The sequence below is a fragment of the Bos javanicus genome, chromosome 5 (genome assembly GCF_032452875.1).
Source record: "Bos javanicus breed banteng chromosome 5, ARS-OSU_banteng_1.0, whole genome shotgun sequence".
Taxonomy (NCBI): Eukaryota; Metazoa; Chordata; class Mammalia; order Artiodactyla; family Bovidae; genus Bos; species Bos javanicus.
This window is the reverse complement of record NC_083872.1, coordinates 107518945-107533816: the sequence shown is the minus strand read 5'-3', so window position 1 is coordinate 107533816 and position 14872 is coordinate 107518945. Positions and strand designations below refer to the sequence as shown.

The 14872-nt window shown below is 51.7% G+C and overlaps 1 protein-coding gene across 12 annotated transcripts in view; it reads right to left on the bottom strand.

Moving 5' to 3' along the window:
• The window catches only part of IQSEC3 (IQ motif and Sec7 domain ArfGEF 3), a 92045-nt gene that overhangs the window by 53675 nt on the left and 23498 nt on the right, over positions 1-14872 (bottom strand). For 11 of the 12 annotated variants that reach the window (XM_061418248.1, XM_061418249.1, XM_061418253.1 and 8 more), the window contains exon 2: positions 6501-6584. The exons of the other annotated variant lie outside the window; for it this stretch is intronic. In XM_061418248.1, the coding sequence (XP_061274232.1) occupies positions 6501-6584 (84 nt within the window). The remainder of the gene's footprint in view (positions 1-6500; positions 6585-14872) is intronic. 12 annotated transcript variants of the gene reach the window in all.

Genomic DNA, 14872 nt, shown 5'->3' with positions numbered 1-14872 from the left:
TTATCTTAGTCATGTTTATTTCTTTCCTTTTTTTTTTTCGGCCATGCCATATGGCTTGTGGGATCTCAGTTCCTCGATGCAGGGATTAAACCCCGGGCGAGGAGCCTGGTAGGCTGCAGCCCCTGGGGTCGCAAAGAGTCAGACACGACTGAGCGACTTCCCTTTTACTTTTCACTTTCATGCATTGGAGAAGGAAATGGCAACCCACTCCAGTGTTCTTGCCTGGAGACTCCCAGGGACGGGGAGCCTGGTGGGCTGCCGTCTAGGGGGTCACACAGAGTCGGACACGACTGAAGCAACTTAGCAGCAGCAGTATGGTGTAAAAGTTCAGAACCCTAACCATCAGGGAACTCCCAAACACGGAATTCCCATGTTCTTTTCCTTAAATAATAAAGCTTAGAGCTTTTATCCTCTAAAAGTATTCCCTTGGACGTTTCTCTCTTCAGCCTGGTTGCACGAACCTCCTGCTCAAGGGTCAGGGGAAGCGGGGGGCAGGGAAGGGCCCCACCTTCTCACTCCCTGGACCATAGGCCAGGCTCTCTCGGGGGGACAAAGTTTGGGGGGACCACACTTCACTTCCTGCACCAACGAATCCCTTCCTTCCTTTGTCCCCTGACGCCAGTGGTAGAAGCCACAACGGACGTGGTTCAAATCCCAACTGTGCTATCGACCGGTCCAGGGACCGTCATTCATCATCTCTGAGCCTCGTGTATAAGTAACATGGAACAACAATATTTTATAAGCTTTCCATGAGAATTAAATCATACCTGTATCTATTGCACACAGCAGGCTCTCAGCACAGGACAGCTAGCATTCTCCTTCCCTCTTGTGGGTGGGGAACACAAAACAGAGTCACAGAGGGAGCAGGGGTTCTCTAATCAGCTCCGACATCCAGCAGCCTGTCTGGAGGTGGCCCAGCCTGGCCTGGCTCCCAGGGAAGCAGCCCCCGGGCTGAGCATCCGTCATGACTCCCCAGGTCACAGGAGAGACCATCTTAGAGGACAGCTAGGCCTGAGCGGAAGCACACGGGAGATTGCTCCAGACACAAGTCCCATGTCCCACAGAGCAGAATGCGGACACCAGCACAGGACAGAACTTTCCTGATGCCCACTGGAGTTAGGGGGACTGCCCCTACCCAGCGAACCGCCCCCCCACACGGCATCTGCTCCATCTCTTGTGCCCCCAGATTCCAGCAGGGAAGACTCAGGGGCACGGAGCGCACAGAGGGGTAAAATGACAGGGGGTCTGGGGGTGGAAGACCACCGTCTCTGGCTCTGGGACCAAATTCTCTGCCCTCTCCATTGAGGCCACCCTCGGGGATGGAGTCAGCCAAGATGGGCTCTCCTGTGACAAGCTGGGGACCCTCAGAAAACAGGAGCCCAAATAAGGATGAGCAGCCGCTCCCCACTCCCGCTGCTCTACACCACCCGCAGTTTGCTACACCCACAGTGGATGGTGGTCTTCGACCCCCAGGACTCCCACCCAGGCTCCGCTCCAGGACAGCACATCGCAGGGGGCAGTCTGCACAGCCCTGGCTCAGGGGCCGGACCCCAACCCCTGCAAAGGCCTCTGGAACCGAATCTCTGGACTCTGAGGAGGACATCAGACAATTTCCCCTTGGCCTTGCCGCTGCCCACTGCCCCCCTGGCCTAAAGATGCGGAGACCCTGGAGCTTGGAGGATGGGTGGGCTGGGCGCGCATCCTTCCACCCCTACCCCTGCCCCGCCCCACCCATACAGTGACAGAAGCTGAGGCCTCTCTGTGCTTCTCTGGGGAAGAGCAGGCAATTCTGAAGTCCCAGAATGGGGAGGGGTGGGGGGAAGTGTTCCCGGCAGCCTGGGCACCTGATGTGATGGGTGGAGCAGGCACAGGACTCGGGGCCCCTGAGCCCACCTGTTTGAAGACTAAACTGTATCGACTGAGAATTCAATCACTCCGTAATCGCTGAGTAAACTCTGGCTGGTCCACTGATCAGGCCTCTGGCCACTGTGGCGGATGCTGACGTGGGGTTCCCCCTGCAACACCACTGCTGGCCAGTGTCCCCTCCTCAGGGGTCCCCAGCAGGGCCCCCAGCCTGGCTGATTGGCAGGGAGGAGGGGGACAGGGAGGGACTGGCTGGTGGGGAGTGGGGGCAGGCTCCCTTGTGGCCACAGTGCCCTGAGCAGAAAAGGTAGACTACAGAATCGTTTTTTCTTTTGTGGGGGGAGATATAAATTCCAGCCTAGAAACCCTGGCAGGTTGCATGCTAATACATTAACAGCAGTTAATTCTATACGACCGGGTTCCATTTTTATTTTCTTCTTTATATTTCTGCATTTTCCACATTTCCAAAAACTAGCAACTATAACTTATAATCAGAGAAAATAGATGTTATTCAGGGTCGAATGCAGTGGTTGGAAGGATCCCTCCCATGCTCCTGAAGAAAACTCCGGTGGCAGTTCCATGCAATGCGGCCGCCTGCGGGAGCTCAGCCTGGGCTGACCTTCCAGCCCCAGAACCGGTGGGCAGGGGTCCCTCTGCTGAGACCCCGAACTTCTCTCCACCCCAAGCCGTCATCTGCAGGTGGCCACAGGGAATGGAGACAAAATACCAGGGCTGCTTAGTGCTGGGGCCTGGCACATTAGGTAACATTAAGTGCCTCTCCCATCCCTGTTGGAGAACCGACGCCCAGAGTGCCCCGGCCCCTCCCCTCCCCCAGGGCCGGGGGTGGTTCTGCTTCCTGCCCAGGGACCCCCTCCTGAGCGCCCCCCACCTCCTGTCATCACTCTAACAGATGTCAGTCTTCCTCCTCTGGGGGGGCGCTCCGTGCCACCCACAGAGACAAATGGGCTGCTATTTCTCTCTCTCTAGATGCCGGAGGCTGCTTGTTCCCCAGATTACTGAGCACCCCAAAGGGAGGGGAGCCTATGGGAAGAAGGGCAGGGCCCGCAATCACTGCCCCGTTCAGTCACCCAGAATAAAGCCCTGTCATTACTGGCAGTGGGGGGACGTGAGGAAGTGGGGCAGAGCCCAGCTCGCACTCCACTCGCTGCCCTGGAGGCTGATCGCCCTGCTTCCCACCTGGGAAGTGTGGGGTGCCTACTCGGGGCCGCGTGAACATGGGCACGGGGATGGGTGGTCCAGCCTCAGAGGCCTTGTGGCCCCCGTAACCACCCCAGGGCACCCCACCTCCGGCCTCCCAATCTTCCCACTTCTGTGAGCGTTGCTCTCGGGCAGGCTCTGGGTCCCAAGAGAGAGGTTCCCTGACTCCACCCCCAAAGCTTCCCCCCGGGGTAGCTGGATAAGGCTGAGCTCGCACCCCTGCACCCCCAGGACTAGGGCTTTGGGAGGGGGCAAGGGTCTCTCCTGGACCGAGGGTTTATCTCAGGCTCCAGCAGCTCTTTTCTGTACATCTGATCAAAGGAACTATGGACCATCGTCTGCCCCACCACCACCCCCGTCCCCAGGATGAGCCCATCGGCTCCAGAAAGGGACTCCTGCTCAGGCCTACAGCTTGGGTAGGGATGGTTGGTGGGGGGATGGTTGGTGGTGGGGGAACAGCACCTCACACTCTGCTGACCTGGATCACTGCTGGCTTGGGCCATATTTGGAGGAGGGAGGTAAGGGGCCTCGTGGCCAACCCTGCACTCACGCACCAGAGACCCTGACCCTGAGGTGTGACTGACTGTGTGAAGTCTTCACTGGGCCTCCTGTAAGGACCATCCAGCTTCTCCCTGGAGACCCCAGAGGAGGCCCACCAGCTGAGGCCTTGCTGTTGTTCTGTTGTTGTTCAGTCGCTCAGTCAAGTCCGGTTCTTAGCAACCCCATGGAGTGCAGCACACCAGGCTTCCCTGTCCTCCACTACCTCCCTGAGTTTGCTCAAGTTCGTGTCCGTTAAGTCGGTGATACCTTGCAACCATCTCATCCTCTGTCTCCCTCTTCTCCTTTTGCCCTCAATCTTTCCCAGCATCAGGTTCTTTTCCAATGAGTCGGCTCTTCACATTAGGCGGCCAAATTATTGGAGCCTCGCTGAGCCGGTGAAAACCCAGACTGACCGGTGGGGGCAGCCTGGCCTGTCTCAGAGCCCAAACTGGGGTCTCCTGAGGGTGGCTCAGGGGCCTTGTGACCTGTATCCTCACCTCAGCCCAGTCTCTGACCTCAGCACCTCCTTAGGGAAGCTCGAGGGTGATGGTCGGGTACCCGCTCTGGAGGCTAAAGGGGAGGGAAGGGCCGGGAAGGTCCCAGGCAGAGCTGGGAACAGGCGTGTTGGGTGTCTGATGGGAGGAAACTTATCTGGGCAGGGCTTCCCCAGGAAGCCAAGAACAGACAGACAGACGGACACACAGACTACTGAACATCCGGGGCTTCTCCTAGAGAAGCCGAGACACTGACATCAGACAGACTGACGGACAGACAAACAGAAACACGCTCCAGGAAACTACAGACCGGACAGACAGGACACCTGGAACAACTGGGAGCGGAAAGTGACAGAGGTTGACAGTCGGGACACACCTGGGGGCCCCTCCCCCGGCCCTGCGCAGAGCTCACAGGCCCCGGGGGACTTAGAGAGCCTCCCACCTCCCTCCCAGGGATTCGAAGACAAGAGATTTCCTACCATCTTGGAAAAGAAGCCTGTCCCTCTGCCCCCTCCCGCCCCGCCTGCCCCCGTCTCCCACCCCCTCCCACCAGGAGTCAGGGCTCTGGGGTGAGGGTGGGGGTGGCTGGGAAGGGGCGAGGAAGACCCAAGAGATGACTTCTATCCTTGGGCACCTCCAAGGCACCAGCGTCTTGGGGGCGCTGTGTCATCTATGCTCACTGGCGCCAGGGCTCGAGGGGCAGCAAGAGATGTGGACCGGACTGAGATGGACCGATGGACAGCAGGGGCAGACCAGACAGCTCCTCTCTTCTCCTCCCCACCAAGGAGGACCACTCGGCCGTGTGTCTGAGCAGTGACCGCTCACGGGACAGGGCATGGCCTGCCCATCCTTCCTCCGGGTCACTAACTCTCTGCCCTCTTTCCTGTCCTCTCCCACTGTCTCATTCTCTCGTTTCTCATCTTCCTTCCAGTTTCCAGGAGGGTCATTTCCAATGTAGGGGCTCACATGCACCCCTGGACAGGGAGCCCCTGGGGATCCAGGGGGCCGCTCTCTCCTGTGGTCCTGGAGCAGAGCTCAGCCCCCAGTCCTCTGGGCATCAGCACAGCACCTGGTCCTCCCCTTGCTCCCATCCCCAGTGTGGTCACCTCCGGGAACAACCGTGCCTCCTACAGCCCTGGAGGTGAGCACCCTAAGGTGGGCCCCTGATTTAACCCAACCCAACCCCCCGCCACTTCCATTCCCGCCCCCTCCCCGAGAGTCCTGCCTTTCCCAACCCCCCCGCCCCCGACTCCTTCCAAGGGAAAACAAGCAGGGAAGGTTTACCATCGCCAAGCTCACCAGCTACCACCTCTGATGACTACCCATTATTTTCCTAGGAATAAAGGGGGAAGGATCATGGGGTCACTGAGGCTTAAACCCGGAAGTGGCCCTTAGTGCAGGTCTAGGCCTGGGTGCTCACAGCCCAGAACCTTCTGCTGCCCTCCCACACAGACCTAAAGCCCATCTAGGCTGTGAGCAGCCCAGAGGCTCAGAGAGATGGTACATCATGTTGTTCTCTACGTAGAACAGCCCTTCTTCATACAGATGGGGAAACTGGGGCCCAGGGGAGTTAAGGAACTTGCAACAAGAGGAGACAGCAGATGGGGTCAACTCCGCGCTGGAGTCCGAGTGTCCTGACCCCCAAGGAAGTAAAGGACGAGCAAAGGAAAGAGAAAGGTGCAGAACTGAGGCAGAAATCTTGGGGGAAAGAGAAGAGGACAAAGTGTGAGCAGCACAGAGGGGGCGGCTCCAGGTGGAGATGGAGGGAGAGAGTACTGATGGGGCGAGGAGGAGAGCTGGAGGGCTGGGGGGAGGACGGGGGGAAGAGAGAGGCTGGGTGAATGACCCAGGACAGGTGAGGAGGAGAGCCTGGACAGGACCCTGACTTCTCAGCGCCTCCCTCCCTTCCTAGGTGGTCGGCCAACCCAGCGGAGGTGGACAAGCCTAAAAATCAAAGTTATCTTGGCTCCTTCGTGGAAGGAGAAAAATTATCAAGAAAAATGCAAGTCTTGAGTAAGAAAGGCAGTATGGGTCCTCTTATTAGTTGGGCACCTTTGGGTGCCAGACAACCCACCACTAAGACATGTAGATAGAATCAAGTTAATTTCCCCTGATGTTTAAACAGGTGAACTTTTTATAGGCTGTTTAGTGGGGACGAGTATAGATCTGGGATTTGAACAGTAGGGTTATAATGACCTAAAAGTCAGCAATGGCTCATCTGGGGTCTGGAAGAAGGAAGGAGAGATGGAAACATGAGGAAGGAGGTAAAAACAAATAAAACGCGAGACTAGGGAGGAAGAAGCGGAGTGGGCCCCCGGTGTGTGCTCTGCCCAGGGTGGAGGACGGTGAGGTGGGGAGGGGAGGACGCGCAGCGGCTCTTCCCACCTGTGGGGGCCCAGGTCGGAGCAGGCGGGCTTCTGCTCGGCGTCAGCGGCTGGACAGCAGAACTGGTGCAGCACGGTCTCATTCCTGAAGGCAGAGCAGAGGGAGAAGGTCAGTGCCCTCTGACCACAAGGCGCCTCTGCCCAGCATGCTGCCCCCCGGGGAACTCCGAGGTCCCAAACGCTGCCCGGGGAGGACGTGCGTCATTGCAGACACCACCTCCTGCTCGCAGCCCTCCCACCCCTTCTACCTCTGCACCCCGGTCCCCGCAGCAGGCTCCTCCACGTGGATGTACCATCTATTCAGCCCTGACTTTTGTCACAATCACAGTTAGTCCTCCATAGCCCTGCCGCCCACTAAGGTCCGGCCAACAAGGCAGAACTAGGTCTATTCATCCAAGATGCACAGAATTGCACTCAGGGAACATTTTTGGCTAATCATGTGCAAAGATGCAAAGCGCTCATAGAAGCTCAGATGGTAAAGAATCTACCTGCAATGTGGGAGGCCCGGGTTCGATCCCTGGGTCAGGAAGATCCCCTGGATGAGGAAATGGAAACCCACTCCAGTATCCTTGCCTGGAGAATCCCATGGACACAGGAGCCTGGTAGGCTACAGTCCATGGGGTCGCAAAGAGGCGGACACGACTGAGTGAGTGAGCACACAGAAGACGTCTTGATTTACTGAGGCTCAGTTTTTTGTGTGTGTTTCAGCACAGAGGGAATTCAGAAAAATTAAAAAAGGAGGCAGCATGGGCTGAGAGAAGAGGAGAAGCTGGGATTCATCCGGAAGTGGACCCCATTTCTTATTTCAAAAGAGCTAGGAAGTGGAGAAGAGAGTAGCAGTACTGCCAGGGGAAAGTCAGAGACCAGAGACGCCAGCTGGCCGGAGGGAGAGGAAGCACCAAACGCCAAGAGCTCATGAGGCCGTCGCCCGGCCAGGCCCTGAACCAGGGGAGGCTGCCCAACCACGACCTCCCATGTCTGTATTCAGACTCAGAACTCCACGGCTCGGCCATAAACACAGCTGAGTCACTGAGGGGACTGATGAGACATGTGGTCCTGTAGTGGGTGAAGCGGCAGAGGATGGACAGACGAGGGGACACCCAGCAGGAGAACCGAGAAAGAAATGCCAACAACTTTGAGAAACAAGAACAAGTTATAGGGACTTCCCTGGTGGTCCAGTGATTAAGAATCCGCCTGCCAGTGCAGGGAACACGGGTTCAATCCCTGGTCCGGGAAGATTCCACATGCCGTGGACCAACTAAGCCTGTGAACCACAACTGCTGAGACTGTGTTCTAGAGCCTGCAAACCATCATTACTGAGCCCGTGTGCCACAACTACAGAAGCCCGAGCGCCCTAGAGACCATGCCCTATGCTCCACACCAAGAGAAGTCACCGCAATGAGAAGCCCGCGAACCGCAACTGGAGAGTAGCCTGCTCACTGCAACGAGAGAAAAGCCCGCAGAGCAACGGAGACCCAGTGAAGCCATAAAGAAATAAATACATAGACGAGTTACAGGACTTTCACTGTGTGTTTTTAAGACTTAAAGCTGCTCAAATTAAGAGAATTTGGTGTTGGCATAAGGACAGACATACAGATTGTACCCAAAGCAGAGGCTAGAAATAGACTCAAACATCAACTGATTCTTGGTACATTGATTTGTAGTAAAAGTACCAAGATAATTCAGTAAGGGATAATAACTTTTTTAACAGATGGTGCTGAAACAGTTGAATATGGAAAATGGACTTCGATCCATATCTTACACCATAGATATATGAATTAATACTAACTGGATCATAGACTTAAAGTAACAGATGTAATAATTTTATAAACAGACCTAATGATTTTATTTTTCCAGTAGTCATGTATGGATGTGAGAGTTGGACCATAAATAAAGCTGAGCACCTAAGAATTGATGCTTTTGAACTGGGGTGTTGGAGAAGACTCTTGAGAGTCCCTTAGACTGCAAGGAGATGCAACCAGTCTATCCTACAGGAGATCATTGGAAGGACTGATGCTGAAACTCCAATACTTTGACCACCTGATGCGAAGAACTGACTCATTGGAAAACACCCTGATGCTGGGAAAGATTGAAGGTGGGAGGAGAAGGGGACGACAGAGGATGAGATGGTTGGATGGCATCACCGACTTGATGGACATGAGTTTGAATAAACTCCGGGTGTTGGTGGTGAGGGACAGGGGAGGCCTGTCGTGCTGCAGTCCTTGGGGTCACAAAGAGTGGGACACGACTGAGCGACTGAACTGAACTGAATGAATGTATAAATAAAATTATAAAACTTTTCAAAGAAAACAGAAAAAAATCTGTGACTTAGAGGACAGACACAGAGATCTCCTTGTAGGATACAAAAAGCACAAACCACGGAGGAAATAAGTTGATAAATTAGACTTCATTGAAATAAAAAGAAATTTTCTGTTTTGAAAGACACTGTTAAGAAAAGTGAATTCTTATGACTCAGTAATGAGGGGCTTCCCTGGTGGCTCTGTCGTAAAGAATCTGCCTATCAATGCAGGAGACAAGGGGTTGGTTCCTAGTCCGAGAAGATTCCGTATGCCTCGGGGCAACTAAGCCGGTGCACTGCAACAACTGAGCCTGTGCTCTAGAGCCCAGAAACCGCAACATGAGAAACCTACTCACTCCAACTGGAAAGTAGCCCCACTCATCACAACTGGAGAAAAGAAATTAAGACCCAGCATGGCCAGAAATAAATTAATTAATTAATTTTAAGAAATAAGACAAACAACTTTATAGAAAAGTGTACTAAAGATTTGAATACATACTTCACCAAAGAAAATATACTGACGTCACTAGTCATTGCTGCTGCTGCTGCTAAGTCGCTTCAGTCGTGTCCGACTCTGTGCGACCCCAGAGACAGCAGCCCACCAGGCTCCCCCATCCCTGGGATTCTCCAGGCAAGAACACTGGAGTGGGTTGCCATTTCCTTCTCCAATGCATGAAAGTGAAAAGTGAAAAGTGAAAGTGAAGTCGCTCAGTCGTGTCCGACTCTTCGCAACCCCATGGACTGCAGCCCACCAGGCCCCTCTGTCCATGGGATTTGCCAGGCAAGAGTACTGGAGTGGGGTGCCACTGCCTTCTCCTCACTAGTCATTAGGGAGATGCAAATGAAAATCAAAATGAGACACCACTGCACGCCCACGAGAAGGACTAAGTTCAAAAGTCTGACAACACCAAGCGCTGAGAAGAGTGTGGCGCACCCAGAACTCTCACACTTCTGGTGGAAATGTAAAACAGCACAACTCTTGGGAAAGGACCCTGGCCGTTTCTTATAAAGTTAAAACACACACTATTTGCTCCTGTAACTGCATACCTAGGGCTTCCCTGGTGGAGTAAAGAACCTTCCTGCAATTGCAGGAGACCCTGGTTTGATCCCTGGGTCAGGAATATCCCCTAGAGAAGGGAATGGGTACCCACTCCAGTATTCTTGTCTGGAAAACTCCATGGACAGAGGAGCCTGGCGGGTTACAGAGTGAAGAGTCGCAAAGGGGTTGGACACAACTGAATGACTAACACTAATTGCATGCTTAGGTATTTACCCCAGATAAATAAAAATACACATTCACATGAAACTGTTCACAGCTGCAAAGGTTCCCAGAAGTAAGAAGCTGTCAACTCTACACATACACTGTCAGTTGATCTTGGACAAGGTTGCCAAGAAGGCACAACGGGAAGAGATCATCTCTTCAACAAATGGTATTGGGAAAGTTTAACACCCTCATGCAGAATAATGAATTTGGACCCATATCTTATACTGTGCACAAAATCAGCTCAAAATGGATGAGAGACTTAAGCATAAGACCTAGGGGGAAAGCTTTATGACATTGGTCTTGGCAATGACTTCATGGATATGACACCAAAACCACAGTCAACAAAAGTAAAAATAGGCAAGTGGAACTACATTAAACCAAAAAACTCCCGCACTGCAAAAAAAAAAATCAAGAGTGAAAAGGCAACCTACAGAACAGGAGAAAATAGTTGCAAACCATATGTCTGATAAGCAGTTAATTTCCAAAATACAGAAAGAACTCCTACAACTCAATAGCAACAAAACCTAGTAACTCAATTAAAAGTGGGCTAAAAACTTGAACAAGCATTTTTCCAGAGAAGACATACAAATGGCCCACAGGTATATCAACAGATGCTCGAGGTAACTATCAGGAAAATGCAAATCAAAATCACAAGCGGCTATTACCTCACACGTGGTAGGATATTTATTCTTAAAAAAAAAAATAACGACAAAGACTACAAACATTGGGGAAAATGTGGAGAAATTAAAACCCTTGTACACAGTTGGTAAGAATGAAAAAAATGGTGCTATGAAAAACAGTATGGAGGTTTCTCAAAAAATTAAAAATAGAGCTACTGCATGATCCAGAAATCTCCCTTCTGGGTATTTATCCAAAAGAATTGAAACCAGGATCTCAAAGAGATATTAGCACTCCAATATTCAGTGCAGCCCTGGAGGAGGAAACGGCAACCCACTCCAGGATTCTTGCTTGGAGAGTTCCATGGACAGAGAGGTCTGGCGGGCTACAGTCCATGGGGTTGCAAAGAGTCAGACAGGACTGAGCACAGCACATCATTCAGTGTAGCGCTATTCACGAAAGCCAGGATTCACAAACAACCTAAAAGATGGATGAACAAATAAAGACAATGCTTTCTATACAAGTGGAATCTATTCAGCCTTTAAAAAGAAGGAAATTCTGGGAATGCCCTGGTGATCCGTTGGTTAGGACTCCACACTCTCACTGCCCAGGATTCAGGTTCAGTCTCTGGTTGGGAAACTAAGAGCCCACAGATGGCGTGCTATGGCTGAAAGAAAACAAATACATAAAAATGGGAACAAAAGAAAAGAAGGAAACTCTGCCGTATCTGACAACATGGATGAACCTTAAAGACATGCTAAGCAAAATAAGCCAGTCACAGAAAGACAAATACTGCATGATCCCACTTACATGAATGAGGATCCTAAAATAGTCAAGCTCACAGAATTAGAGACTAGAATAGTGGTTGCCAGGGATGGGGGAGGGGAGGGGACAGAAGGGAAATTGCTCATCAACAGACATAAAGTTTTAGTCGTGCAAGATGAATTTTTCCTAGAGGCCTGCCGCACAGCATTGTGCCAGTAGCTGCAATGTATACCCAGGAATCTGTTAAGCGAGTGGATCTTGCATTGTGTGTTTGTACCACAATCAAATAAAATACGTAAAAAGGTTAAATATCCATGTAAGTGTTTGGGTTCAAATATTCATTTCTCGAGTTGTGTGACTAACAGGAGGGTTTCCAGGGACTTCCCTGGCACTCTGTTGGTTAACTCTTAGAGAACCCAGTGCAGAGGGCAGAGGTTTGATCCCTGGTCGGGGAACTAACATCCCACATGCCATGCAACCGAATAAAATAAAAAAATGATTTCTGCTTTGTGAGCCTCTGTGCCCTGGTCAGAGGAGTGGGAGTGGGATGGAGTTGGCCCAGAGTTAATTCAAGGAGCGTAAACACATGTGCACACCAAGCCTTAGTAAGTTGAGTAAATGATGTACCCTGCACACATATGGACCGTGTGTTCTACATGTATGTAGAGGCAGTATTTTTAGAAAAAAAAGGAGAGAGATTTGTGTTAAAGAAAAGAAAACCCTGCAACCCTAAGTGTCCATGAACTGGTAAATGGATAAGCAGATTGTAGCATATCTATACAAAGGAATACTATTCAGCAGTAAAAAGGAATAAGCTTTCTCATATAGGCAACAAGTGGATGAATTTCAAAAGAGCCTTACAGTAAGTGAAGGACAGCAGACACAAAAGTCCACACACTGCATGATTCCATGCGAGTGAGGTTCTAGAAAAGGCAAATCCGTAGTGACAGGAAGCAGACCAGTTTCAGTGACACGGAAGCGGAGAGATTCAAGCTGAAGGGAACAAGAGGTCATGGGGTGGTGGAGATGTTCCGTCACTTGAGAAGTAGCTACATAGCAGTAGACATTTGTCAAAAATCACAACCTACACGTTTAAATATGGGAGGATTTTATTTTATGTAACTGTATCTTAATATGGCTGATTTTTTTAAGACCAAAATATTTTCTTCCCCTTCTCACTTCTTGATACTTCATCAAGGATCTTAAGAATAATTTCTAAGTTCCCTCTTCCCATTGCCCCCGGGTCACCTAATTATTAACCACCCCCCTGCCCTCACGCAGCAGGAAAAAACACCAACTTTTTCATTCTCTTCAACTGTTAGATTGGATTTTCAGAGACCAGATGGCTTGCAACTGAGCCAAAGGAGGCCAGGGGGCCAGAAAGCAGGACAATGAGAAAGTTGGGGGTAGGGGTGGTTGAGCTGGGAAAATACTGGCCTGGGGCCTGCAGCGGGGGTGGGAGGGATGTTCCAAGAAGTGCAGCAGCAACAGCGCAGGAGCTGGTGATGGAGACCCAGGCCCCTTTCCACATGCTGGCCTATAAACCAGGCTCACCTTGTAAACCTGTCAGATCACTGTAAACCAGGCTCTTATCCCTGCCCTGTGCATCTTACTGACTTGTGGGGATTCAGTAAGACTTAAATGCAAAACTGCACTGGAAGAAACCTAATAAACCCAGCACAGACACACAGACATGACTGTGCGGTGCTAAGACGCTCAATCCTGTCAACCCTTTGTGACCCCATGGACTGTAGCTCACCAGGCTCCTCTGTCCATGGGATTCTCCAGGCAAGAACACTGGAATGGTTTGCTGTGCCCTCCTCCAGGGGATCTTCCTGACCTAAGGATTGAACCTGTGTCTCTTACGTCTTCTGCTTGGCAGGCAGGTTCTTTACCACTCGTGCTGCCTTGGAAGTCTATTACTGCTATTGGTCTGGGAAACTGAGGGACTCAGCGGCCCCAGCTCGTGGCCAGCAGAGACTGCCAGGTGCCTTCCCTACTTCCTCCTCCCAGCCCCCGTCCCTCCTGCAGGCCAAGGGCAAGAAGGAAAGGGTGGACTTCCTTTGCTCCTCAGTGCAGTCTGCCAACTGTACCTCCTCCTCAGAAACCTTTGGAAAGGTCTTAATAATAAGGCAAGTGATGACAGATGTCCCAGCAGCCAGGGGCAGAAAGATACAGAAATGTCACCCTGGTCTAGGAGGCCCGCAGCTCCATTTTCCACCCCAAGTCAGGCCAGGGCTGCAAGATCAGGTGGGCCTCCCTCTCTCCAGCCTCTGTTTCCCTCTCACTCTCTGCCCAGTCTCCTTTGGAGGAGCTTTAAAGGTCATCTAGTCCAGCGGTTCCCAACCTTTGTGGCACTAGGGACCAGATTCGTGGAAGACAATTTTTCCATGGACTGGGGTGGGGGGATGGTTTCGGGATGGTTCAAGGGCATTACATTCATAGTGCCCTTTTCTGTTCTTATTACATCAGCTCCATTCAGATCATCAGGCATTAGATCCTGGTGGGTGAGGAACCTCGATCTCATCCGTGTCCCCCCGCTGCCAAGGAATAGGGGTTACAGAGCCTGGGGGAAGAGCTACCCTGGTCTCCCTCTCAGAGAGGATTCCCCTGAAAACAGGCTGCTGGCTCTTAGATGTTCATGTGAAGAAGTCCGGTCCTGCAGAAACCCTGTGTTTCTCTCCTGGGTTCTGAGGAGCCTCAGGGCCCTATCGGCCGCCCCTAGGGCCACCCTGGAGTCAGAAGGCAAGTGGAGAAGGCTGGGCATGGAACTTACACTCCAACCGGAGCTCTGATCTGGTCTAATTACATGTTAGGATGCCATCAGATTTGATGTGGAGGGTAGGGGGAAAAGTTTCCTTGTTTTAAAAAACAACTGGGAAACTCTTCTTCTAACTGGACGCTCTCTTCATGAGGTGATTAAGCCTGTTCCACCTCTCCAGTCTCCATGGTGTTGGAGAGGAGCTTTGGTGGCTCACCCCAACACTCCTGGTCTCACTGCCTGGAGGAAGCCTCCTTGTTTAATTCTGCCTAACTCTCCGGTACCCGCCTTATCTTGGTCTCCTCATCTACAAATGGGGTTAATGATAGAACTTCTCTACAGCATTGTTCTCAGGGTGAGATGAGTTAAAACACACGCACTTACAATAGAAATTGGCGCACAATAGATGCTTGCCTGGTGGCTCAGATGGTAAAGACTTGGCCTGCAGTTCAGGAAACCTGAGTTCGATCCCTGGGTTAAGAAGATCCCTTAGAGAAGGGAATGGCAACCCACTCCAGTATTCTTGCCTGGAGAATCCTATGGACAGAAGAGCCTGGTGGGTTACAGTCGATGGGGTCACAAAGAATCGGACACAAATGAGCAACTAACACTTTCATATTCAGCTGCTTAATAACTGTCAGCTATTATTAAAGACCCTGCTTCTGC